General features: G+C 47.5%; 2 protein-coding genes across 15 annotated transcripts in view; one reads left to right on the top strand and one right to left on the bottom strand.

The window, feature by feature from the left end:
• Positions 1–1,812: 1,812 nt before the first annotated feature.
• Positions 1,813–14,576, bottom strand: XKRX (XK related X-linked). The gene is made up of 3 exons (XM_038417086.2): positions 14,242–14,576; positions 8,117–8,376; positions 1,813–3,106 (listed from the first exon to the last, which is right to left on the bottom strand). The coding sequence occupies exons 1-3, from the start codon at positions 14,574–14,576 to the stop codon at positions 2,361–2,363; spliced, it is 1,341 nt and encodes a 446-aa protein (XP_038273014.1). The 3' UTR covers positions 1,813–2,360.
• Positions 14,577–15,065: 489 nt separating this feature from the next.
• Positions 15,066–27,593, top strand: part of ARL13A (ADP ribosylation factor like GTPase 13A) — a 45,510-nt gene continuing 32,982 nt past the window's right edge. For 2 of the 14 annotated variants that reach the window (XM_043492192.1, XM_043492187.1), the window contains exons 1-2: positions 17,180–17,782; positions 24,836–24,907. In XM_043492192.1, the coding sequence (XP_043348127.1) occupies positions 24,875–24,907 (33 nt within the window). In that variant the 5' untranslated portion in view covers positions 17,180–17,782; positions 24,836–24,874. Of the gene's footprint in view, positions 15,143–17,179; positions 17,783–19,832; positions 20,150–20,655; positions 20,727–22,051; positions 22,232–24,835; positions 24,908–27,593 lie in introns of those variants that run through there. The other 12 variants (XM_043492188.1, XM_043492194.1, XM_038417087.2 and 9 more) reach the window with 12 other exon arrangements.

The raw sequence follows: 27,593 nt of genomic DNA, 5'->3' as shown, positions 1-27,593 counted from the left end.
TATCTATGTTGCCCCCAAAGCTGAGACTCAACTTCTGTAAAATACAAATGACTAAGCCAGATAGTCTGTGCAGCACTTGGCTGCCTGTATAGGCTGCCAGCCTTTGTTTTGTCTCCCCATGCTCAAAAACTGGTTATGCAGGTTAGCAATTCCTCCACCTGCTTCTGTAGCAACACTTCCCTTCAGGGCTCCCTGAGTTAGGGCACATTCAGGGAGAAACCTCCTTCTCTGGCTTAGATCTGCCTGTGTTTCCATCTGGTGGGAGTAATGTCCTGCCTGCACATGAGCCCCATCAGGAAAGCTTCGACCCCTGCCACAGCTGGTGCAGAAAATGTTCACAGATAAGAGTTGGAGCCTGCTATCCCCTTGCTCTCTCCTGGCTGTGTCTCTGTGGAGAGGCTAAGCAGGTTTGGGTTGCAAGGCTGGTTTCGTTTGCCTAGCCCTGCTTTCGACATTTCCTGCCCACCAGCTGTCAGGGCCAACTTGAGGGCCGATATTCATAATGCTAGGTGAGAGCACCGAGACTAGCAGGAGTGGGGTGTACTCCTATCCTTCCTTTTCAGAGCTCTAGTGCAGTGGTTCTCAAACCGGGTCAGGACCCCAAAGTGGATCACAACCCCATTTTAATGGGGCTGCCAGGGCTGGTGTTAGACCTGCTGGGACCCGGAGCTGAAGCCCAAGCCTCACCACCCAGGGCCAAAGCCAAGTCCGAGCCCTACCGTCCGGGTGCAGAAGCTGAAGCCTGAGGGCTTCAGCCCTGGCTGGTGGGGCTTTAATTACAACCCCCCCCATCTCCCATCCAGGGCTGAAGACCTTGGTTTCAGCTTTGATCCCCCAACCTGGGACAGTGGGGCTCGGGCTTTGGCTCCGCCTGGGGGAGTGGGGCTCGGGTGTGCTCAGCCTTTGGTCCCCCCCTCCTGGGGTCGTATAGTAACTTTTGTTGTCAGAAGGGGGTCACAGTGCAATGAAGTTGGGGAACTGCTGCTCTAGTGACATAGAGGTGTTCTCTCAGGCTTGCTCTGGCCTCCAGGACAGCTGCTGTCTAGGCTCAGGGCTATACTGCCACGTATATTTAGACAAGACTCTCCGTGCACCCAGATACTGGATGCTGTGCTCTGAGGTATGAGATGTGGTACTTCATCTAGACTCCTCTGCTGGGCCAAGGACAGTAATGTTAGCATTTGCAGTTATCTCCACTGCAAACATAAGACTGCATTCCCCACGTCTCCCTGGAGAGGGAGCTCTTCCCTCCAGAGATTTGTTTTACAAACAGCTAGAGGAGGTTTCAGAGTAGCAGCCGTGTTAGTCAGTATTCGCAAAAAGAAAAGGAGTACTTGTGGCACCTTAGAGACTAACAAATTTATTAGAGCATAAGCTTTCGTGAGCTACAGCTCACTTCATCGGATGCATTTGGTGGAAAAAAGCTGGTGTTGCAACTGGATGTGGGTGAGACAGAGGGAAGTTTGAAACCAGACTAGAGTTCCCCAGAATTCAGGGGCCTTTCAGGCTGACATCTTGGAGATGAGCCAAGCTGTGAAGATCTCGATCGAGGCTTTCCCAGAGGATGAAGGGGCAGGATCCAGTGTTCAGTTTGGACTCAACTAGCATACACTACCACAAGCCACAGTGAAAGGAATAAACACACACCTAACTGGGGCACTATTGAACAGTTAGGGCCCAAGAGCAGGAAGGAGGAAAATTCCCCTGATCTCCACCCAGTGAGCATGAGTCGCTGGAGCTCTCGGCCTCTTCAAACCCAACTGCATGATGCTGCCCACGAAAAACCAGAAGAGACAAAAGCCAGACCCAAAATGGCATCAATTCCTTTAAAACACAGAACATTTCCCACCATGTCAACTTCAAGATTCATCCATCGTGAGTTCAACAAATGTACAGTAATAACCAGAGAGAGAACACTGGGAATGGGGAAGACAGAGCACAATCATGAACAATGTCCCTTCTGCTGAGGTACAGCTGAGAAGTGAAAGCAAAGGCACTGGGCAGCAAGGGTGTCCGGGGATGCATGGACTTACTTGGAGACAGAAATCTCCTTTCATGGCAGAGAAGGGTGGCCCCTGCAGGTTGTAGTGTGCAATTGATGCAGTGTATTGGTGGGGAATGGAGCTCTGGAAGAGCAGAGAGTCAGGGACTGGACTCCCCTCTGACCCCAAACAAGGGCTTTCCTGACAAATTAGGAGATGGGGGTGGGGACAAGTGCACACTTTACTCATGCAGTGTGAGTGTCCTGTCACAGCTAGACACCTGGCAAGAGCCAGGCAAGTGCTTTCCATCGGTCATTGACATCGGCAACTGTGTCGTTTTGGATGTTTTGGACCTGCTGCCTCCCTCTGCTGCGTGCGTCAGACGATGCTATGCCTCACGCCAGACTCACAGGGTGCATCGAGTTGTGTGGGCCTGACTGGTGCACACCGCTGGCAGCAGACGCACTGCAGGAAGTCAGAGACATTGTGCTGGAAGAGCTGGCGGCATGGGTGCAAGTACTGGAAGAAGAGGAGCATGAAGAAGATCGCCAAGCAGTAGCCCACCAGCAGCTGCAGCACCAGCAGTGGGGTGCAGATGTAGTCAAACACATCTGTCTTGAAGAAGTACCAGAGGACAAGCAGGAGAGCATTCTCCGCCAGTCGCACAGCATAGTATGTGGTCAACCGGCCCCAGCTCTGTGCCTTGTCTATCAGGTCCCGGTCGGTCAGGTTCAGCTGCACGGCCGACCAGCAGAATATGTTGATGCCAGCGTACAGAAGGGTGAAGGAGCACAGCACCGCCACGGTGCCCACCCGGCTAAAGTTCTTCTCTACGTTGTCAGGCAGCTGGGCACCGCTATGCCAAAATTGCACCCATGGCAAGAAGAAGAGGATCAGCAGGTTGGCGAGTATAATGGGGATGATCCAGTGCTTGAAGACGCTGCAGAAGAGCACCAGGACGGCCACACGAGTGGAGATCTCCAGGCTGCGCCACAGGACGATACAGATGAATGCCAGCGGCCGCAGCTGGACCTTGTAGTCATCGTATTTTATCTGGATGGCCAGGATGTTGCAGATCAGCGCCCCATAGGTGACCGATATCAGGCAGATGCCCATCAGGACGGCTGCACAGGAGGGAAGAAAGATGGTGACCATGGATGGTTAGAGGTTACACAGGGCAATGCACACATGCTGCTCTAGTCCATGTCTTCCCCTCTGCCCCACGCTCCAATCAGACTCTGTGTCAGGCACAAAGGTTTCGGCGTGGTCAGGGTACTGTGGAGGGACAACTCATGCCCAATTAAAGCAGGCGCTTGGGAGGGATGACTCATGGAGGGTGGGAGCAGAGGTTTGGAACTGGCACTAGGGCAGAATGGCTCACAGTGGTATGAAAAGGAGCTGGGAATGGGCGAGGGGCAGGGGAGGAATAGCTTGTCGCAGGCGGCATCAGGGGCCTTCAGCAGCTGCAGGTGAGGGACAGAAAGAGTCTGGTTAGCTAGATCCCAAATGGGAAAGGACTGTCCCAGCCAAGAACAGCCTGGTGAAGACAGTATGTCCTGCGTATCCTAAATCTGCCCCAGCAAGCCTCTTTCTTGTTCCTGTATCTATAAGTGTAGCCACCCAGGACCCTCTTCTGCCCAGAATAAGTAGGAACATTTGCATTCCTTCTTTCCTGCTGGGTGAGTGGGTGCTCAGCAATAGGTTAATGTACCATCTACCCCTCATCCCACCTCACTAATTCAGATAGCTAACAAACCCCATGTCACTCCAGAAAGGAGATTCAGTTGAGCCCAGCTGTCAGCAGGCCCAGAATCATGGCTGCCCCTGTGTCAGCTAGGCCTGAATTTGGCTTAAGACCTCTGAGTTAGGACAAAATTCTGCTCTTGGCTGGGGTTGTGCAGCTGTAACTGGGAAAGATCTGGTAGCCCAGGTGCTCAAATACAATGGGGACTGGTGTGGTATAAGCACCTAGGTAGTTAGTGCAGTAGCAACAAGGGCAGGAGGCAGGACAGCCATGAATCCTGCTTCTGTCTCTACAACTGTAACCCACCGAGGCCCTGTCGAAACTGAGGCTTGTAACTGCATTGGAATCAGTCATGAGACACAATTATTGCTGTGATAGTTTGCATCTGCACCTAACACAGCTATAAACTAGGCAAGAAAGTGGCTGCAGACTTGCCACGGGGCAATCTCTGCTAGGAGAGTTATGTTTAAGCAAGTCTCTGTCCACCCGTATTTAGGGACTAATGTCCTATGAGCCATAGCAAGTCAATGCAGGACATACTTTGTCTCATGTTTCAGCAGTAGCCAGGCAAAAGATCATATATTATGATATCAGTGTACTGTAGTACATGTGGGAGGAGTGAGCTTTTGTCCTCTGTTACAAAGTCAGCCTTTATATACAGGAAACATAGCTGGTCACTCTAGTTCAGCCTGGACTGGGAAACTGTGCTGCAGCCATAAAGGAAAATTGCTTTTGATCTCAGGTGTAGTGAGTAAATGATGTATTTACTACTGTGGCATGTAGATTCAAGATGTACAGACAAGCTCCCTATGCAAATCCCTGAGCTAGGGTTACTTTCCTGCATCTGTTGCTGAAATGGCCAGAGGTTTTATTCCAGAGCTTCTCAAACATTTTCGTAGTATGGATCAGACCTTAATGGAGACTTTCTAGGGGACCCTTTCCCTCACATTCATGATCACACAGCATCCCTGGGCAACTATGGCACTGGCTTATGTACAAAAGTAACACTAGGGGGAAAAGGTGCTTTTAGCAGTCCTGCAAGGAAGGCAGGCAGCATAGTCTGGCTAGTTGACTCTCCATGAACCACCAGCAAGTCCCCAGTGATGCATGGACCACAGTGTGGGACCCAGAGTGTTTTACAGTTACAGAGGGTACAGAGTGTGCAGGTAGACCCTGGAAGGGCCTCACGGAATGAAAAGGAGAGTTTCTTTCTGTGCTTTGTGAATAATCTCTTCTTTCCTAGAGAGCAATGCATTATTTGTGACCTGGAAAACTGCTCATTGCACGAAACCTTAAATTGCACGTGAACATGAAGGTCAGTGGAAACTGGGTGTCATTCTCCTAATAATTTTCACGCCCCTTTGGGTGTGTAGGTCTTCACTACCCACCAGATCGGCAGGTAGTGATTGATCTATCGGGGATCGATTTATTGCGTCTCGTCTAGACGCAATAAATCGATCCCCAAATGCGCTCCCCGTGGACTCTGGAACTCTAGCTCACAAGAGGCGGATGCGGAGTCAACGGGGGAGCGGCAGCAATCAACTTGCCGCTGTCCTAATGGCCAGGTAAGTCGACCTAAGGTACGCCAACTTCAGCTACGCTATTTGCGTAGCTGAAGTTGCATATTTTAGGTCGACCGTGCCCCCCCCAAGTGTAGACCAGGGCCAAGTGTTTAGCAGCTTAAGGCATATGTGACATACATAGGAATGGAAATCTCCACTTTCTGAACTAGTAAACTTTTATGTAAACTAGTGATAAACACCAGTTTTAGATCCCAGTTACATTAGGACAGTGGTTCTCAACCAGAGGTATATGTATCCCTGGGGAGTAATGCAAAGGTCTTCCAGGGAGTACATCAACTCATCTAGATATTTGCCTAGTTTTACAATAGGCTACATAAAAAGCACTAGCAAAGTCAGTACAAACTAAAATTTCATACAGACAATGACTTGTTTATACTGCTCTATATATTATACACTGAAATGTAAGTACAATATTTATATTCCAATTTATTTATTTTATAATGCTATGGTAAAAATGAGAAAGCGAGTAATTTTTCAGCAATAGTGTGCTGTGACACTTTTGTATTCATATGTCTGATTTTATAAGCAAGTAGTTTTTAAGTAAGGTGAAACTTGGGATATGCAAGACAAATCAGATTTCAAAAAGGGGCACAGTAGCCTGGAAAGGTTGAGAGCCACTGTATCAGGAGGTTACATTATATACATGAGGAATTGGAAAGCTTGGTTTACACATTTACTGATTATATGCCTAATCCTGCTCCCAGTCAATGGAAAACCTCCCTTTGACTTTAACAATAGTAGGCTTAAGTTGTACTAAATTAGCTACAGGTTTCAGAGTAGCAGCCGTGTTAGTCTGTATTCGCAAAAAGAAAAGGAGTACTTGTGGCACCTTAGAGACTAACAAATTTATTTGTTAGTCTCTAAGGTGCCACAAGTACTCCTTTTCTTTTTGTAAATTAGCTACAGTACTACTACTTTGTGCTTCTAGAGCTTCTTCTATCTGCAGATCTCACAGCGCTTCACAAACGTTAGTTAATCTAGCCTCGCCACACCTGCAGGAGGTAGGTACATGCTGTTATCTTCATTTTACAGATGGGGAAAACTGAGTCACAGGTTAGAGCTTGCTCTAGGTCACATGGAAAATGTGTGTCAGAGCTACACAAGGACCTAAGTCTCCTCCCTTCCTCACCTGCACCTTACCCATGAGATCACCTTCCCTACCCAAATCCAATTTACTTTACCAGTCCTGGGCCAGGTCCATGCTTAACTTTACTCATGGGAGCAATCCAGTTGAAATTTATGGCCCCCATCCCTGGCCAGTGAAATCAACAATGCTGCTAAGTCAATGGGGCTACCATGAATTACACCAGCCAAGGATATGGACTTGTGGGACTCACTCTGGCTGAGATTCTGTACTGTGCCTCTCAGAGTCACCATAGCTTCCCCCAAATCTCCTCAGTGGTGCAAGCTGTGGCCTCACTTCGGCACACCCCTCCTGCCCCAGCACAACCACTACACCCCAACTTGCAAGGGGGTCCTAGGAGATAGCCTTATCTTCCACAGTGCCCCTTCCAGGGGAATCCTTCCATGCTGGAAGCAGAGTATTTAGGGCCTCTTTATACTGCTCCTGCCCTTTTATGCAGCATGAATGGCTTAAAGCACGAATGAGGCGCTCACCCTCTAATTCTATTAAATGAGACTGAGACAGTAGCTCTCAGGATTTTATAAGCAGAGAGTCACTAAACACAGCACTCATTGTACATTAGGAATAGCAACTGATTGGATAAAACCCAATTTCCTCATCATCGTTTATACTATTAGCTTAAATTAAGGTTTATTTTGGTTTGGAGTTTGTTTCCTTGCCTGGATCCTAAGAGCTTTAGAGACTTTTTCCATGGACGTCATATGAACTTATCTAAGACGTGGCTGCACCAGCAAGACCAGACCATATGGGATGATTTAAACGAGACTACGAAAAATTCTTTTAAAATATACGTAACAGTAAGATGAACTCTGGAATGGAAGCAGCTTCCAAAGGAGAGAGAGGCAATAGTATCACATGAAGGGAGATGTTAAAGCCCTACCTCACTATGCCCCTAGCGGAGATGGGGATCTACGTTTATGGCCTTCAGGACCACGGTACCAGAGCACCTCACATTGGTTCATGGATTTTAGCCTCACAACACCCCTATGGAGTAGGAAGCATTATCCCCAATTGACTGTTGGGGAACTGAGGCACAGGTGACTCTGTAAGGTCACACAGGCAGTCAATGGCTGAGACAGGAATTGAACCCAGGTGTCCTGAGCCCCATTCCAGTGCCCTATCCACTAGGCCATCCTTCCCTCGCCTACAGGGGTTTACTCTATGAGAAAGAGAGCAAGAGAGAGAGTCCTGCATGGAAAAATAAGCCAGGGACTGAACTAGAGATATTTCTTTTCCACCCTTTTTGGGCGAGACATCAAGTTTAGAAGACTCAGATCTTACCTGTACGAGCCAGTGCCTAACGCATCCTATTCAGTGGTGTGCTGACCTACCTGCCATGGAGCTTTTCTCTGGTATGAAACAGGCTCCACAAAGATTTTCCCCACAAGTCTGAGTTTGCTACCTAAACATTCCCCTCTAGTGTCATTTGGATACTGCATTGCTCTTCACCTGCTCTCCCAAAGCACGGTGAAGCATTGCTATGTGCTATTAAACATCTGTCACCTTCCATTCCAGAGGTGGTTGAACTAGAGAACTAGCCTGTTCTTAGGAGACTTCAACTGTGCATTTGCAGACCTGATAGACTTGGATAAGCACTCAAATTTCTGGGCCTGCACCTTGAGCCTCATGGGTCACTATCCATGCTGCCCCATTCCTCCTTTACCTCTGGCAGTGGGGACACACATCTCAATGATGCTGATGTACAGCTGCAGTGTGAGCTGCGGGGTGGAGCCCAGGAAGGCCTGGATCACTGCTATGCGCTTGAAGGCATTGCGGTGTGTGACCAGCTTGCGGATCGAGTGGCCGACCTCCTGCTCCAGCTCCACCTCAGAGCCCTTCCTGAACTTCTTCTTGCGTGTGATGGTAACGTATGGCTCCTCCTGCCGACCCGAGCAACAGTAAACCACCAGGGCCTCCACGCACCTGCACAGACAAAGCAGCCCATCAGCTCAGCTGATCAGGGACCCCGTCATGTTCCTCTGCAAGTCTCTCCTTGTCGGCATCCTCCCCAGCAGGAGGTTGTTTATTCCACTCAAGCAGTTTAGCAAGGAGGTGACTAGTGAAGGAGAGCTTGACAAGGCATACAGCACCCCTGTTCCCAAACCAGGGGCAGGTCACTATATTTGCATTGTGGAAAAAATGCACCCCAAAACACACTTTGCTCTGCTGAAATGCTTGAAAGGAGCAGGAGAGTGAGTGTGAGAGTGAGTGTGTGAGAGAGAGATTCCCTTCCTAACCTGTTGGCATGATAGCTCTGGCAGCATGGCCTTTTCCCCAAAGGGCAGCACTGTCCATGCATTTTGTTTGATTTACTTCAGCCCAGAGAGCAGATACCCTGGAGTCTTTGCCTTAGCCAGGTCCTCACTGGCCCCCTTAGAGTAAGTGAAGGGTTGGGGGAGTGGGGAGTCCTTCTACTTATGCTGTATGTGGTAGTTTATGGTTGGTTTTGCCAACACTGGAGATCTTTCTTACACCATCCATCTCTGAAATATTCCAGCACTTGGTTTTCTTTGGAAATCCCCATTATGTTACTCTCAGCACTTGGACAGGTCAGTTCAGTATTTTGAACTCCAGCTCCTCCAAGTCCATTGAACCCTCCAAATCCATCAAAATCATTGGGGGCAGGGTAAGTGTGAGAGAAAGAAATGGTTTGCTGAAGAGAGTTAACACCTAAATGTGTCTAGCTTCAGCTTGGAAACCAATGCGCTCTGGGACCGATAATGGAAAACTTTATTAGGACAAATCAATGGTCAAGAGAAGTCACCATTTTTCAGACCAAGTGGAATTAAATCTCTACACCACTTCTCTTATGGGACCTGAGCCTCGCCTGGTTACATGTTGTGTTGCAAACTCTGAACTGAAGCCACATTCATCCTAAAGGATCAGTTTCCAGTGAGCCCAGAGCCAATGTATGACTCCGTGAAACCAGGTGAGATTCAGTGGTTTGGACTCCGGGGCTGCACCTGAAAGGGTTTGCAGACAAGTCTCTCTAGAACGTTCCAAGGCTCCTCTCAGTACAGCCACGTGCCTGCAGACATCATAACAGAAGGCATTACAGACACTCTACATTTGGCCTCTTGCTGCTGAAATGGATGGGGGTCATTTGCAGCATCATTCCATTGTAAAGAGATCCGGCTGTGTGCTTTCACGCAAATAGAGTCTGCACAGCAAGATGAGTTAGCCATTTGGTGCAAGGTGTGGGATCAGAGAGGCCCTGCAGATGGCTTCTACTCACTGATACAATTTATGCTACTGTTAGAACTGGCAGTGGAAATTTAGCCTTAAAATAACTCTCTCCTCCTGATCAAATGGCCTGATGGAAGTCCCCAAAAACCTGGATATTGAATCAAGGACAGCATTATCCCATTAGAGCTGAAGCATCACGTGCTGAGGGACACCCTGATACTCCTTCATTCTTTGCTTCCTGTCAGAGGATGTAGCAGCTCTGAATCCCTGGGGGTTTGTGGTTTCCACGTGAAGTGGAGGGCTCTGAGTTAGTTGTTTAGATGCCAGCTAGATATGCCATATTGTCCTGCTCATCTCCTTCCCAAGAATTCTCCACGGAGACACCTGAACACCACCTGGGTACATCCCAGGGCCACCGACACCCTCACAGGGGGCAGGCTGGAAGGGACACACCTAGCCTGTTCCTCAGCCCAGCTGAAAACAGAAACTGGTTTTAAAAGCTTTATTTTTTTTTTTAGCGAGCTCTGATGCAGCCATCATGGCTTTCCCACAACCTAGGTATGTGAAAATAGGCTGTCTTGCTGGAGCAGACAGAGCTAACTTGGGGAGGGGTGCATTCCTGCCTGGAAGGAGGCATCACTGTCATTCTCTAGGAATGAGACCTAGGCTTCTTCCCTTCCTGTTTACTGCACCCAGCTCCTCCTCTCTCCCTTGCGCCTGTGGCTACAGCAGCCTGGGTGTCTCCCCGCTCCTAGGATTTTTCTGTTCCAAAACTCACCCATTTGCATCAATGCTCTTCCATTCCTTGTCCCATGTCTCCCCATCTCATCCTTCCCACATCATTAAGCCCAAGGTGATAGCTGCCTTCCCTCAGTCAGACACAGGGCTCCCAGCCACACCTTATTCACATCTGAGCTCGGAAACAGCCCCAGCAACAGAATTCACCCCCCCCGCGCCCCCGTGCCCTACAGCTGCGACTACACAGACTTCATAAGGCAATTCCCTGTCTCTTTTGGCCAACTAACTCAGAGGGGACAAGAAGTGCAAAAAGCAATCATGAAAAAGGAGCCTTTGTTAGACAGCCTGGGTGCTGAGAACAGTTCACTGCAGACCTCCCCTTACAGAGAGGCAGTAAGCATTTAGTCTGGATGGGGTGGGACAGGAAGCTGCGTGGGTAGGTTCCAGTGGCCACTGTCTTTGGGGGAGATGACTGGGTAGGAAGCTCCTGTGGTTTATTTCCATTGCGGTTAGAAGGAGAAGAGGAAATCTCCAGGGCTTTATTCTTCTGAGCCTGTCCTTGGGTAAAGAAGGAAGAGAGAAAACAGAAGCTATTTTGAGATAAAAAGAAAAGGAGTACTTGTGGCACCTTAGAGACGAACAAATTTATTAGAGCATAAGCTTTCGTGAGCTACAGCTCACTTCATCGGATGCATTTGGTGGAAAATACAGAGGGGAGATTGATATACACACACAAAGAACATGAAACAATGGGTTTATCATACACACTGTAAGGAGAGTGATCACTTAAGATAAGCCATCACCAGCAGCGGGGGGGGGGGGGAGGAGGAAAACCTTTCATGGTGACAAGCAAGGAAAGATCCATAAACCTGGAAATCCTGGACGCCCCATCATCTCAGGCATTGGCACCCTGACAGCAGGATTGTCTGGCTATGTAGACTCCCTCCTCAGGCCCTACGTTACCAGCACTCCCAGCTATCTTCGAGACACCACTGACTTCCTGAGGAAACTACAATCCATTGGTGATCTTCCGAAAAACACCATCCTAGCCACTATGGATGTAGAAGCCCTCTACACCAACATTCCACGCAAAGATGGACTACAAGCCCGTCAGGAACAGTATCCCCGATAATGTCACGGCTAACCTGGTGGCTGAACTTTGTGACTTTGTCCTCACCCATAACTATTTCACATTTGGGGACAATGTATACCTTCAAATCAGCGGCACTGCGATAGGTACCCGCATGGCCCCACAGTATGCCAACATTTTTATGGCTGACTTAGAACAACGCTTCCTCAGCTCTCGTCTCCTAATGCCCCTATTCTACTTGTGCTACATTGATGACATCTTCATCATCTGGACCCATGGAAAAGAAGCCCTTGAGGAATTCCACCATGATTTCAACAATTTCCATCCCAGCCTCAACCTCAACCTGGACCAGTTCACACAAGAGATCCACTTCCTGGACACTACAGTGCTAATAAGCGATGGTCACATAAACACCACCCTATATCAGAAACCTACTGACCGCTATTCCTACCTACATGCCTCTAGCTTTCATCCAGATCATACCACACAATCCATTGTCTACAGCCAAGCTCTACGATACAACCGCATTTGCTCCAACCCCTCAGACAAAGACAAACACCTACAAGATCTCTATCATGCATTCCTACAACTACAATACCCACCTGCTGAAGTGAAGAAACAGATTGACAGAGCCAGAAGAGTAGCCAGAAGTCACCTACTACTGGACAGGCCCAACAAAGAAAATAACAGAACGCCACTAGCCATTACCTTAAGCCCCCAACTAAAACCTCTCCAACGCATCATCAAGGATCTACAACCTATCCTGAAGAACGACCCATCACTCTCACAGATCTTGGGAGACAGGCCAGTCCTTGCTTACAGACAGCCCCCCAATCTGAAGCAAATACTCACCAGTAACCACACACCACACAACAAAAACACTAACCCAGGAACCTATCCTTGCAACAAAGCCCGTTGCCAACTCTGTCCACATATCTATTCAGGGGACACCATCATAGGGCCTAATCACATCAGCCACACTATCAGAGGCTCGTTCACCTGCGCATCTACCAATGTGATATATGCCATCATGTGCCAGCAATGCCCCTCTGCCATGTACATTGGTCAAACTGGACAATCTCTACGTAAAAGAATGAATGGACACAAATCAGACATCAAGAATTATAACATTCAAAAACCAGTTGGAGAACACTTCAATCTCTCTGGTCATTCGATTACAGACCTGAGAGTGGCTAACCTTCAACAAAAAAGCTTCAAAACCAGACTCCAATGAGAGACTGCTGAATTGGAATTAATTTGCAAACTGGATACAATTAACTTAGGCTTGAATAGAAACTGGGAATGGATGAGTCATTACACAAAGTAAAACAATTTCCCCATGTTATTTCTCCCCCCCACCCCACCTCCCACTGTTCCTCAGATATTCTTGTTAACTGCTTGAAATAGCCTACCTTGCTTGTCACCATGAAAGGTTTTCCTCCTTTCCCCCCTCTGCTGCTGGTGATGGCTTATCTTAAGTGATCACTCTCCTTACAGTGTGTATGATAAACCCATTGTTTCATGTTCTCTGTGTGTGTATATCAATCTCCCCTCTGTATTTTCCACCAAATGCATCCGATGAAGTGAGCTGTAGCTTACGAAAGCTTATGCTCTAATAAATTTGTTCGTCTCTAAGGTGCCACAAGTACTCCTTTTCTTTTTGCAAATACAGACTAACACGGCTGCTACTCTGAAACCTGTTATTTTGAGATAATGAACTGTCTCAGCCTCATGAGGTTTTGCTAAGTTACAGAGTCTATTTTTTGTAAGGCAGCTGAATCCAAGCCTAAAACCGGTTTGTTTATCTGACCTTTCATAACTACTCTTGCCTTGCTGTAGACAGGAGGAAACAGGTTGCAATCTCCTGTATACTGCATTTGGTTTCCTTTTGCATTATCTCTGAGCTCCTAGCACCTATAGCTAGCATGTACCACAGGGAAATATCTAGGAACTACCCCACAGCTCCTACACCTCTCCCCACAGGGACTGGGGCAGCTAAGAACTTACCCACAGCCAGAGCTGCTACTACACCACTCCCAAGAGAGGTTTCAGAGTAGCAGCTGTGTTAGTATTCGCAAAAAGAAAGGAGTACTTGTGGCACCTTAGAGACTAACAAATTTATTTGAGCATAAGCTTTCGTGAGCTACAGCTCACTTCATCGGATGCATTTGGTGGAAAATACAGAGGGCCCCTCTGTATTTTCCACCAAATGCATCCGATGAAGTGAGCTGTAGCTCACGAAAACTTATGCTCAAATAAATTTGTTAGTCTCTAAGGTGCCACAAGTACTCCTTTTCTTTTTACTCCCAAGAGAGCCTCTCTAGTAACAGTAATATTAGCCCTCAGAATGCTTTCCACTGGCAAAGCACTATACAAACAGAAAAGGAGTACCCGTGGCACCTTAGAGACTAACAAATTTATTAGAGCATAAGCTTTCGTGAGCTACAGCTCACTTCTCTAAGGTGCCATGGGTACTCCTTTTCTTTTTGCGAATACAGACTAACACGGCTGCTACTCTGAAACCTGTCACTATACAAACAGTAACCCTTAGCAGGGTAGAACTGTAATGGCGGAGAGCTCTACCACAGCCAGTGCTCCTACATCATCCCCTATGAGAACTCTGTACAAGAAGCTTCCCTGGTCAAAACAGTGTCCCAGTGTATAGCTGACTGACTCAGGGAACAGATCATCTCATCCCTAGTTCATTGGGGCTGGGGGGGGGGGGGGGGGGATATGTATTACACTGGTGGTGGGGAGGTATTCATGCTGCTCACCTGATGACAGGCCCCAACTGTAGCATGTGCATCAGTAACACCAGTGGCTTGTCACTGGTCAAATCCCTGTGGACAAAAATGAGGGTCAGCTGGACCATGATGGATGGATACAGCATGAAGAGAATGGTCATCGCAAGCCAGAAGTGATCATCAGAGTGACTGTAGGAGGAACACAGGAATCCAGCAGCCACACACTCGCCACAGAAGAGAAGTGTGGAGAAGATGATACTGAATGGTGGCTTTGTCTTGGGGGATACAGGGGGTTCCCTGGTTTCTTCCTCAAGAGGGGGTTGGTCTGAACATTCCCCGATGGGACCCTCGCACGTGTTGTCCATCCTTGGAAGCCCAGCCTCTCCAGTCTTATCAGCTCTGAGCCATTCTCCCCTTCCTTGAGCCCCAGAAGTGTTTAATGCAGGGCTGAGTTAACCCTGTTCAGCCCAGGCGCCTTTGAGAACCATCCTTTTTCAGCAGGCGCGCTCTCTCTCTCTGGGATGCAGCCTGGTACGAGGGGCAACGTGTAGTGCGTTGAATCAGTCGAGGAAAGAGCCTGGGCTGTACCCCTTCCTCCCTTTCACCCCAGAGCTTGGCGGCTTCTGCCGGTCACGCGGCAATTGTACCCTAGATACGGACAACAGCAGAGGCTCCTAGCGAACGGCGAGCCGAGGCCAATGAGGGTGGGCTGCAGAGAGCTGGCTTGATTCGGTTTAAAACAAAACAAAGAGCATCAAATTCAGGCAACTGAAGCGGTGTCTCTTCCAAACGGCCCGAGGAGGGGGGCGGCCGTGCAGGGAACGTCCCACGGGCTCCAGCCGGCGCCGAGGAGTTGGCGGAGACGGGTCCACGCGGGGAAGTTGCGGATCCAGGGCAGGGAGAGGTGCCCGTCCTAGACGGCGCCGTGCAGGTGGCCCTGTCCCGGCGCGGGGGGGCTCGGCACACAGCGGACCCGGCGGGCAGGCTGCGCCCCGCCGGCAGCAGCGCCGGGCGGCCTCTCCGGGTCCATGGCGCGCCGCCCGCCTTGCCCGTGCGCCCCGGCGGGCCGCGGCGGCGTCGTCACCGGAGACCGGCTGCGCGGGGCTCTGCGGCGGGGGAGGGGAGGGGAGAGCCGAGCAGGAGCCGCCCGCCGCTGGCTCCGCGTGGGCACGGGGCGGGGACTAGGCGCACGCGGGCACCTTGGGCGAGGCTGCTCCGCTCGCGGGCTGGGTGCGCGCCCGCGCCCGCGCCCCCGCCCCCCCGGGGCTCGCCCCAGCTGATGTGGCCGAGCAGGTGTGAGCGCCTCCGTGCGCCGGCCCCCACCCCGGGTCCTAGCGCCTGTCGCGGTGCGGCGCGTGGCTCAGCTCCTGGAGCCGGCTGCCGTTCGGACTGTGGAGCCCCGCCGCGAGTCCCCTCCCCAGAGGGTCTCCCAGTGCCGTTAACTGGGGGGCAGAGGCACAAAGTATCCCCCATCATCAGCCGCAGCGCTATTCTTTCAGTGCCTTGTTGCATGTCCCCCCCAGGCAGAGAGGACCTACACTCGCCCTGGGACCAGTGCTAGTCCTGCTCTTCCTTCCTCCCCCTTCTCGGTTTCTCTCCCTCCCTCCTGCCTCTCCCCTCTGCTTTCTCCCCTCTGCATTCGCTTTGCTGCACCAGCTCCGCATTCCACCCCCCAGGGGCTTCAAATCCCCCTACTAAAATGATCAGCAATGAAATAGTTAATGCCGATCTGTAAAATGAAAAGGAGTACTTGTGGCACCTTAGCGACTAACAATGAGAGGATCCAGTTTTGAGAGCTCATTCTTAATCTTTCCCTGTTTGCTGTAGAGGATGTTGATCAGGTGGTTCCGCAGTTCCTTTGAGCGTGTGTGGCACAAGCTGTCAGCAGAGTCTGTGTGGCATGTAGATCGTAATGGATTTTTTACCTTCAGTCCTTTTGGTACGATGGCCATCTGTTTGCATTTGGAGAGGAAGATGATGTCTGTCTGTATCTGTGCGAGTTTTTTCATGAAGTTGACAGATTTCCACTCTATACGGCTAAATTCAGTGCCTTGCATAATGACAGGTTTCAGAGTAGCAGCCGTGTTAGTCTGTATTCGCAAAAAAAAAAAAAAAAGGAGGACTTGTGGCACCTTAGAGACTAACACCTTAGTCTCTAAGGTGCCACAAGTCCTCCTTTTCTTTTTGCGAATACAGACGAACACGGCTGCTACTCTGAGATCTGTAAAATGTAAGCCTCTGAAGGCTTTAGTGTCAACCCCTAGTGAAATGGCTGAAGGATGGGGGGGTTCCTACCTCTCGGTCATTGTGTCAGGCTGTCTGCAGACCCAGGAAGGTCACACTGCATTGGTTACACTCCCTTTGTGTTTGGAAGGTTTCCTTTGCAATTGTGAGGGCTCGAAACTTTTTAAAATGAAAACAGATTCTGCAGAACCACCATAAACTGTGCAGGCCATATAAATGCATCAAGTAGCCTGGATATGGTCCATGGGCCAGATGTTTGGCACTACTGTCCTAGACATTATCGACTAGATTTTCAATAAAGTTTAGCATGTTGGGTGCACAAAGCTCCTTTCAAAATCTGGCTCAAGTGCATGCTGTTTTCTTTAGCTAACTGCCCCAATGCTCCCAGGAAGACCCTACCTAGGCCCTTCAGTTAGTTTCCTCCTACTCTCTGCCATTCTCTGCACCACTTCCTTTGCTTTGCAAAGGAGGAGGGAAGATAACAGTGATCTGCCCACAGAAGCTAATATGTGAGGGGAGCTCAGCAGATCACTCCCAGATCTTTGTTCCCACCCACCTAGGACTAGCCTGTGGGTGGAGAGGTTGCTTGCTGCCTAAGAAGCATAAATTGTGAGGCAGAAAAATGGGGATCCTTCCAATACACAATGAGATCAGACCTATTTCCAGAGTTAGATTCTTGGTGAGGGGAAGGGTGGCTGAGGAGTCATGGATGTAACCAGGTTCTGCGTTAAGTGTGTCTGGGCACAGCTGTTCTCTATGTAAGGGGAGGCTGTGTGGGAATAGATGTTACTGAGAAGTCATGGCTGCAGCCAGCATTTGTGTAAGTTGAGGTGGGCTGGAGCAGCTGACCTCTGCAATGGCATGTGAATTCCTGTAGTAAACAAAGCAGGTATTTTCTTTTATTCTATAATCTAATGGGAAACATGGGAAATTGATGAGATTTTAAAATTCTTTTGACCTGCACCCTCTCCTAGCTATTCCCATGAGCCCCACCTGAACCCCCTCCCCTAGCCTATTGATCAGGGTGTTTTCCCATGTGTCTCCAGGATCTTCATATGCCTGTGAGCTGGAGACAAGTGGGATGGCTCCTCATCTAATGTAGGGGGATGAAGATTTGAACCAAGGAAACAGAATAGACCTTTCCCTCCATCCTGCAGGTCACAGGCCCCATATTCTTGCAGTCAGGGCTTGGAGCTATGGACACTTCACAACTGTGGATGTGGGAAGGACTTGGCGACCAGCACCATGGCCCAGTCAGCATCCCTGACCAATTCCCCAATAACATCAACCCCAGGGCAGCACCAGCACTCCTGAAGTATCTGAAGAAGTGGGTTTTTACCCATGAAAGCTTATGCCCAAATAAATGTTAGTCTTTAAGGTGCCACCGAACTCCCCGTTGTTTTTACCAGCAACCCTGTCCCTGACCTCAGGCAGAGATCATGCCTTATGCTCCCAAATATCTAACCTCTTTCTGAATGCATGAGCACTGATACTGCCATGGGCTAGTCAATAACTGTCAACAGGTCCTCAGAGCCTATATGGACTCTCATTGCCAGAATTCAATAGGTGTCTTTGATCATATACTGACAGCACCTATTAGATGTGACGTAGCCATGGAATGCTTGTGATTGGCCAATTTTTCCTATTTTAGGGAGACCCAGAAGCTATAGATAGCTTTAAAAGCTGCTTGCTAGACAGTCCCTTTGCAACTAGGTTGGCTTGAAAGGCACTGATCCAAACTTATAGGAAAACAGTAAGCTGTTGTGCTGTGTACACTGCTAATATTACCTCACCTCCTTCTGTAGCAGCCTTCATCCAACAGCCTCCCTGTGCTTTGCAAACATGAACCCTTGCAACCCTTGCGAGGTGTGAGTTTTATCCCTGGTCTACAGAAGGGAAACCGAGACATAGGAAAGCTGCCAAGAGTCACTTAGCATATCAGTAGCAGAGCTGGGAATAGAATTTGGTTAGATGTTTGGGGGCTTTCTCTCCCATCAGAGGCTTTCCCTATGAAACGCACAGAAACCAGAGTACTTCATTATTGTGCTCCTTTCTCAATTGGTGTTCAGTAGGGCTGTGTAGTAAACAATTAGCAGTAAATATTGACTATTAGTGGTAAATATGCCAATGGCCTGTGATGGGATGTTAGGTGGGGTGGGATCTGAGTTACTACAGAGAATTCTTTCCTGGGTGTCTGGCTGGTGAGTCTTGCCCACATGCTCAGGGTTTAGCTGATCACCATATTTGGGGTCGGGAAGGAATTTTCCTCCAGGGCAGATTGGCAGAGGCCCTTGGGGTTTTTCACCTTCCTCTGCAAGGTAGGGCACAGGTTACTTGCTGGAGGATTTTCTGCACCTTGAAGTCTTTAAACCATGATTTGAAGACTTCAGTAGCTCAGACATAGATTAGGGGTTTGTTACAGGAGTGGGTGGGTGAGATTCTGTGGCCTGCATTTTACAGGAGGTCAGACTAGAGGATTGTAATGGTCCCCTCTGACTTTAAAGTCTATGATTCTAAGTAATTATGCTTTCAGAAAGTGGTCAATGTTTTCTCCTCTGCCCCTAGACAGTACTGTACCAGGCTGCTTATATGAGGTGCTACAAGCATGAGGATGTCAGAAGCCCCAGAAGGAACTATATTCTATCCGAGAGAAGAGGAAAGGGAAGGCTGGATGGGACCGTTAGTGTCCTGGCTTGCAGCTGCAATGGCCTATAGGAGTAATAGTATGGGAAACTGCTGTAGCATCTCTGTTTCTGCCTCTAGACCTTACTGGGTGACTCTGCTTTCCAAAGGCCTCTGTAGGAAACAGGATAGCTACCACCTACCTTCGTTTTTATGGAACAGTTAGTAGTGATAGATCTATTCTCCAAACAGAGCTGAAATATTTTCAGGGGCTGGTGCAGCATCACAGTACAATGGCATTCATGCCCCAGCACAAAGCAGTAAATGTGCAAAGCACAGCTGGCTTCCTCTTCACACAGGTGCAGCCTGTGGACATGACTGGTCCCAGCATACAATGCATCACCTTCATCTGAGCACTAAAGAAACATTGCATGCTGGGGCCAATCATGATCACACCTTTTCATTAACCATAAAAGCAACTTGTAATTTTCTCCATTTATGCAAATTAAATGCAACCCTCTGGATTCTGGCAAGCTGCCAGAGCAGCCTGCCTTCAACTGAGCAATGCCTGAGCTCTCCTAATTCAACATAGTCATAGATTCTTAATTGTATCTTTCCATATTTACTGATAAATGAATTAAATATAATTACTTAAGCACATAAGCACTCTAATGTTGCCTTCTGTACAAGGATCTCAAAGTATTTCACAGGAATTAACCAATTAAGCTACATAACTCCCACTGTGAGGTTAGTATTATCATCTCCATTTTATAGGTGAGCATAGAGAGAGATTAAGGGAATTGTCCTAGTTCACACAGCAAGTTACTGGCAGAGTCAGGATCAGAATCTGCATCTGACTCTATCTTGTGCTTGAACAGACAGATCATAAAACAGCATTGTAACCCAGGATAAAATCTCAAGCTGAATTCTGCTCTCAAATCTACTTAGCACTCCCATTAAAATCAATGGGATGGGCATGCATGTATCTGTGCTGAACTGGGCCTGAGGTTACTATGGAGAAAGCCTTGAACTCTCAGTTTATTGCAGAGCAGCAGTACAAAATAGGACAGAGGTAAGCAAGTGACTGTGTAAGTAGAGGGAGGGAGGGAATAGAAATAAATCATTCTGTGAGAAGCAAGAGTTAGTTCCCATCTGGAAAGCTGTGTGCCATGTTAGTCGCTATGTCTCAAAAGTGGTTGCTGCCTCTAAGAAGAAGAGCTTAGTGCCAGGTGGCCTGAGGTAATGGAACCGATGAGGGAGTCTCTTATTTCCCTGGAAAAGAGGTGACCAAAGTTTCTTGATAGAAATTACAAAATGATGATAAAGAAAGTTAGGGCTAAAAACCAGGAATGACTTAGAATTGCTCTAAAGCAGCTAGGAGAGAGTTATTTGTGGATGGTCTCTAGGAAAGCTTCCCATAGTCTTTTCCAAAGACACTAATTAAACTTGTTTGTATCACAGTAGCACTTAGAGCCCTATTATGCTAGGCACTATGGGCCCATAGTGAAAGACAGGCCTTGCCTAGAAGAGGTTACTGTCTCAATAGACAAGACAGACAGCATTAGTTCCATTTCACAGACAGATGAAGTGGCTTGTCCAAGATCAAACACTGGAGTCTGCTGCAGAGCAGGAAACTGATCCTAGACCTGGTGAGTCCCAGTCTTGGGCTTGAACTACAAGGCCATCCTTCTTCTCAACCAGTGTTGCCAACTCTTTTTGATTTTCACAAATCTCACAATATTTGGCACTTTTCTTAAAGCCCCAGCTCTCTGAGTCCTGTGATCATGGGAGAATCTTGGCTTTTATTTTTTGGGAGGAGAGGGGGGAGTTTCTAGCCCTTGTGGTTACCCAACATATATGTGTTCTGCTTTTTCGTCATGCTCTTTGGGCCCTGATTCATGATCTCAGAACATTTTGGGGTGGCAATACTGCTCATCCTAAATATAAAATCCAAATACAGAATTCACTGTATGAACTTTACTTTCTCTCTGTATAAAGTTTGGTAAGATGATTTTATGGGGGTGGGAGAGGGAGAAGAAGCTCCATGCGCTTCTCCCGTTCAAAAATATTCCATGCTTAGCAGTTTAGCTTCTGTAAATGGAGAACAGAAGCTGCTCTTAAAGAGCTAAAAGACCAGAGAGCTGAGCATATGCTGCTTGAAAACAAGCCTCTCTCCTTTTCTTTGGTGTCTGCCTGGAAACACTGTTGCATTAGGACCCTGAAGAAGGCATTACTACTGGAGGAAATCACTGGGTCCTGCCAAAAAACAAACTGTCTGCTTCCCAAATATAGTCATGAATGGGGGTAGAAGCAGTTGGGTCTCAGTGGAGAGACAGGCAGTTATGGTTCCCCATTCCCCGTTTTGGATCAGGAATCTCTCTGCAAACAGAACTTGCATTGAGGAATGACTAAATATGTAGCTGTGGCCTGATGGAAGGACGTTTTGAAACCCTCTTTCCACTCCCTGAAAAGAAGCAAAATGCAGCTCAAAATGAGGGAGCTGGATTAAATGGGAATCACCAAATATTAACAAATTAAACATTCAACGAACAAAGGAAACCAACATTTAAACTCTGGGTTCAGAACAATTACAGAGAATAGACCAGCTAAACTGGTGGCTAAAGGGATAATGTAGGTTCAAAATCATTTGCAAGTCAGAAACTCCTTACTCATTTTGCAAAGCAACATAGTGTAGATAACTAAAACTGAACAATTATTTTTTTAAAAACCAGACTGGATTTTTGCTGCTTTTGCATTTCAGCATAGATTGTTGGTTTTACTTTTGGTTGGTTTTACTTTTACTTTTGCTTCCACTTGCTTTCAGCGTCAGGTTTCCCTGTGCTAAATAATGCTGTAATATTTGGATTGCAAACACTTCAGGGGCGGTGGCTTTAGAAAAATGTTTTGATATGATTTTTCTTTCTGACTTCCTGGAGACTTTTGTATTGCTCTTTTTTGTCTTGTACAATATTAGGCCTCAATCCTGTCATTGGATCTGTGTTGGGCAGAACCCTGTACTTGCATGGAGTCCTGGGATCGGAGATTTGATGGATCTAACTGCTGCAGCCTTGGGCCTGGACTTGTATAAAAGCAGCCTTTTGTGCCGAGTGTGGCTGGTCAGTGTCTGATTAGATACTGAGCAGATAATAACTTGGTACACACTTGGGTAATATTATGTGGTCATCTGAGAGTTGGTAATGTTGATGGGGGTTTCATTGCTTCTCTGGTTGTAAATCTCAGGCACTGGAAATGCTACTGCTGCTTGTTTGCTGAAGTGCCTTTTAAAGAAATCAAGAAATGTCTGTTACTTTGGTGGATTTATTTAGTGCAATTCTTTCAAATTCTGTCTGAGTTGTGGCAATTCCCGTACGCACAGCAGGTTACACTGTAACAATAAATCACGTAGTAAGAGTTTGTCTCTTTTAATTAAGAGATTCACCTGGTCCCTGGAGGTTTAACCTTATGTGGCCCTGTTAATGCACTGAGCCAGCCAGAGTATTTCTGTGAGTGACCTGGCTGCACCAGGCAGGGCCAGGGCCACAACATCATGCTTACCATTGTCACTGCTGCAAGCAGCATGAGGAGACCTCTATGAATGGAGCCCAGGCCAGAGTGGAAGTTAACCCTCTTGTGCCCAGGAACCCTTCAGGTCCAGCACTGCTGTTCAGAATCTCTGTGATCAAAAAGAAAAGGAGTACTTGTGGCACCTTTAGAGACTAACAAATTTATTTGAGCATAAGCTTTCGTGAGCTACAGCTCACTTCATCAGATGCATTTGGTGGAAAAAACAGAGGAGAGATTTATACACACACACACACAGAGAACATGAAACAATGGGTTTATCAGACACACTGTAAGGAGAGTGATGGCTTAAGATAAGCCATCACTCTCCTTACAGTGTGTCTGATAAACCCATTGTTTCATGTTCTCTGTGTGTATGTGTGTGTGTGTATACAAATCTCTCCTCTGTTTTTTCCACCAAATGCATCCGATGAAGTGAGCTGTAGCTCACGAAAGCTTATGCTCAAATAAATTTGTTAGTCTCTAAGGTGCCACAAGTACTCCTTTTCTTTTTGCGAATACAGACTAACACGGCTGCTACTCTGAAATCTGTGATCAAAGGTTAAGAGAGGGATATGCTCCAGGCCCAAATGGAGAGGCACTGTGGAATGGTGTCTAGTGCAAAGAAATTACATGCTAACTTCTCCCTGTGTGGGAAATGGGAAAGAAAGGGTAACAGACTAGGCCTGTCTCTGTTATGGGCTTGCTGTCTTAATTGGGGCCAAGTGCCCCAGTGAAACCCAGCACAAAAACTGGGTAAAAAGCAAAGGTCTCCCAGAAAAGCAGAAAAGCAGCTTGGACCCTGCATCCAAGGTCAGATTTCCTGTGAAATATACTACAAAACTCCTGGAATGGGAATGGCATGGGAAAACTGAAAGCCCCTGTCCCCTAGCAGCAAACTGCTATGCAAACTAGTCCAGTTACGCAATGGGAGGGATTGCAAGCTTTACAGAAGGCTGCTCTTTATGGACATTCTCTCCTCTTCCTGGAGCAAAGGTTGGAATTAATTCTCCCATTGCAACTGAAACTAGCCCAAACAAGTATCTATGACAGGTTTCAGAGTAGCAGCCGTGTTAGTCTGTATTCGCAAAAAGAAAAGGAGTACTTGTGGCACCTTAGAGACTAACAAATTTATTAGAGCATAAGCTTTCGTGAGCTACAGCTCACTTCATCGGATGTGAGCTGTAGCTCACGAAAGCTTATGCTCTAATAAATTTGTTAGTCTCTAAGGTGCCACAAGTACTCCTTTTCTTTTTACAAGTATCTATGTATATCAATCGCATAACAATCATTCCTGCATCCACAGGGCGTGAAGCCCTAGTCCAGATGGGTGCATCACCCTAACCTGCCCCCCAGAAAATCCCAATGGACTCAAAGAGAAACTAATCAGGCTCTTCTCGTTGTCTGTTTTTCCCCATTCTGGGGATTGTTTGCCTTTCCTCTTTCAGGCCTGTCTGTTTTCTTACCCATCTCATCGCTATGTGCTTAAATGTCTTTGTTTCATAAGGAATGAACAGGTGTTTGTGCAGTGTTTTTCAGATGCTGAATATGAATATACTCTGGGAAGTTGCTTATCTCTCTACACTTGATTTTAGGTCCCTGGTTTCCTTCATTCCATGGGGTTAAGAGAACTATAGTGTGTGAGCTCAAAAGGAAAATTTAACTCTGCCCTCCCAAAATGTCTCAAAAAAGCTATTGACTGGAAAAGAGAGCTCTGTTAGCCCTGTTTGACAGCGTGCCAGTGCCAAGCTGGGGAACACACCAGGACAGGGTGCTGATATCCAACAGCAAGCTGAACTTTAGCTAGTGCCACGCACAAAGTACATGTACTGCTAGCTAATGGGGGTTAGTGACAACATTTCTCCTATTACAGCAGCCCTCAATCAGGCTTTTCCATGTCAGCTAGCATCAGGCTGTTGAAGGCCCTTGATTCATCAGCATCTAATTTTCCTCAGGAAAGGCAGCAGTTATCTTGTGATTCCAGTCAGACCTTGTGGTGTTTGTGTGTAATTAGTTCTCAGAGTCTAAAGCCCCCATTATCCGACTTATCATTAGCAGCCGGAGCTGTGCTGGAATTTAAAGGGACAGTGTGGTATTTAACCACACATATTTGCAACACAATTTTGCTTTGATTTGTTGGCATTTATTACAAGAGGTACTTTAAGAAAATAACACTCTCTCCCTCTGAATGTTACAGCTACCATCCACCTTGCCAGTATTGGAACCATAGGAGGAAATGATGCCCACCGCACAGCAAGCAGAGCTCATAGTGAGTAGATCCCACTACTCTCTACAGATCCTATGAAAGCATCAGATGGATCCCTTGAGAACAGATCTCCATTTTCCACTAAGCAAATTGGGACACAGTCACCCTTTTCTTTTTGTTGTCTTCACTGACCTACCTGAATCTTAAGAAATCCTTAAACAGTGCTGACTGTAATCATCACTAATTGGTGCCAAGTAATCCCGAGCCTCACTGATTTTAACTGCTAATCCCCATTAACTGTAGTCAATCCCATCTTGTTCTAGCAAATTCTCACCAAGTTCGGCTAGTCCTAGCCAGTTTTCATGGATCCCAGATAACAGCAAATCTGACCCATCTTCGCTCATACTCACAGTTCTTAGGCAATCCCTGTAAGAGTGACTTGCCAGTGCCTCCCCATCCTCACGGCTCCTTTTTAGTTCTAAGGATGTCACAGCCGTCCTCGTTCGCGGACCCTCAGGGAATGCAGCAATGTACACCAAGATTTTTAAAATATGTGCTGAGTCTTAAGGGACTTGTGGGCTGGGAGTTTAAACAGCTCCTGAAGTTTCCGATGCCAGCATGCTCCTCCGCCTGCCTCTGAATCTATCCCACAGTGGGCGATGACAAGGGGGAGGTGCCTACTGGCAGCCACACTAGATTCTTGGTCACTGTGTAGCTTGTTAGCAGCCCTAATGGAGAACGTCTTCTGTTATCAACCTGGGGACTAAATTCTACCTCCCAGTCTCACCTGGCAACGGTAACCAGGGAAACCTGGAACTGCTCCTACGATAGAAGAGAGTTGAAGCCCAGAGGCCTCTCCCTGGAGGCTGAGGGAGAGATTCAGCTCTCGCCCCCTTCAAAGTAAATCGGGAATAACTTCACTGGCTTCCCTCCAGTTACTCCTGGCTTACGCTGGGGTAGCTGAGAGCAGAATCTGGTCACGAATAGCTACGCCCTGTTGAAACCAAAGCTGGGCTGAGGTGTTTATCCCAAGGCCAGGACATTTGACTGTGTACCCTGACATAGACTGAAGCAATGAGCCGAATTCAGGCCAGTAGCAAAAGGCCCATTGACTTCAATGGATTAGGATTTGGCCCTGGAATTTTAGGGTCACTGATGCAGTTTTGCCAACTCTCTGATTTTTATTGCGCGTCTCGGAAAAATGCAGGGGGCGGGGTTAAGGGTTCCCGTGAATTGCTGGTATCTGCCTTCAATCTTGGGAAGGCTTGTCCTTGGGGGAGGGATAGCTCAGTGGTTTGAGCATTGGCATGCTAAACCCAGGGTTGTGAGTTCAATCCTTGAGGGGGCCACTTAGGGATCTGGGGCAAAAATTGGGGATTGGTCCTGCTTTGAGCAGGGGGTTGGACTAGATGATCTCCTGAGGTCCCTTCCTACCCTGATATTCTATGATTCTAATTAAATATGGCCACCATCTTCCATTACTCGACTGAAGCCACAGGCCGCTCTGAGGGAAAATGGTGGCCCTTTTGTCACCGTGTATGGGTCAGGAGGACATAGAAGTGCTGGGAATGGGGCTCTGGGTACAGCAGGTGGGGTAAGAGTGCTGAGAAACAGGATAGTAAATTATGAGGGGACAAATGGGTAGGGGGGATGCAAGTAGCAGACAGGGGAGCAGGAGAATGGGGGGGAATATGAATGTGGGGAACATATTGTGGGGGCCTGCAGGGAGAATGGGTGTGGCAGCTGCCTGTCTTATCCCTCTCTAGCTCCTTTTCAAGGAGACAATATGGCAGGTCCCCGTGCCCATGGGATATGAGTGTGTAAGTGGTGGTCCCTCCAAGCAGTAGTCAGGGAGACCTGTGTATGTGTTTCTATGAGCACGTGAATGTATTTAAGGTTGCATTTTGATCCCGAGATGATCCCACGCAAACTGGGGATAGGCAGCAGCAGCTTCCCTGAAGGTAAAAAAAAAAATCAGGAGATGGGTACAAAACAGTGTGCCTTATTTGGCTTTAAAAATCATGAGATTTTTAGAAGGCTGTTTCATTATTTTTGAGAAGTCCTTGTGGCACCTTAGAGACTAACAAATTTATTTGGGCATAAGCTTTCATGGGCTAAAACCCACTTCATCAGATACATGGAGTGAAAAATATAGTAAGCAGTGTGTGTGTGTGTGTGTGTATATGTATGTATATATGTATGTATATATATATGTATGTATATATATGTATGTGTGTGTGTGTGTGTGTGTGTATATAATATATATATATATATATATATATATATATATATATATATATATATATATAATCACAGCACATGAAAAGATGGAAGTTGTCTTACCAAGTGGGGGGTCAGTGCTAACAAGGCCAGTTCAATTAAGGTGGAAGTGGCCTATTCTCAACAGTTGACGAGAAGGGGTGAATATCAAGAGAGGGAAAATTACTTTTGTAGTGCTAACGAGGCCAATCCAATCAAGATGGATGTTGCCCATTTCCAACAGTTGACAAGAAGATGTGAGTATCAGCAGAGGGAAAATTACTTTTTGTAGTGACCCATCCACTCCCGGTCTTTATTCAGGCCTAATTTGATGGTGTCCAGTTTGCAAATTAATTCCAGCTCTGCAGTTTCTTGTTGAAGTCTGTTTTGAAGTTGTTTTTGTTGAAGAACTGCCACTTTTAAGTCTGTTTTTGTGTGTCCAGGGAGATTGAAGTGTTCTCCTAATGGTTTTTGAATGTTACAATTCTTG

This window comes from Dermochelys coriacea, chromosome 9 (genome assembly GCF_009764565.3).
Source record: "Dermochelys coriacea isolate rDerCor1 chromosome 9, rDerCor1.pri.v4, whole genome shotgun sequence".
NCBI classification, from domain to species: domain Eukaryota; kingdom Metazoa; phylum Chordata; order Testudines; family Dermochelyidae; genus Dermochelys; species Dermochelys coriacea.
Note: the sequence above shows the minus strand (reverse complement) of the source record. Positions and strands in the feature narration are given on the sequence as shown.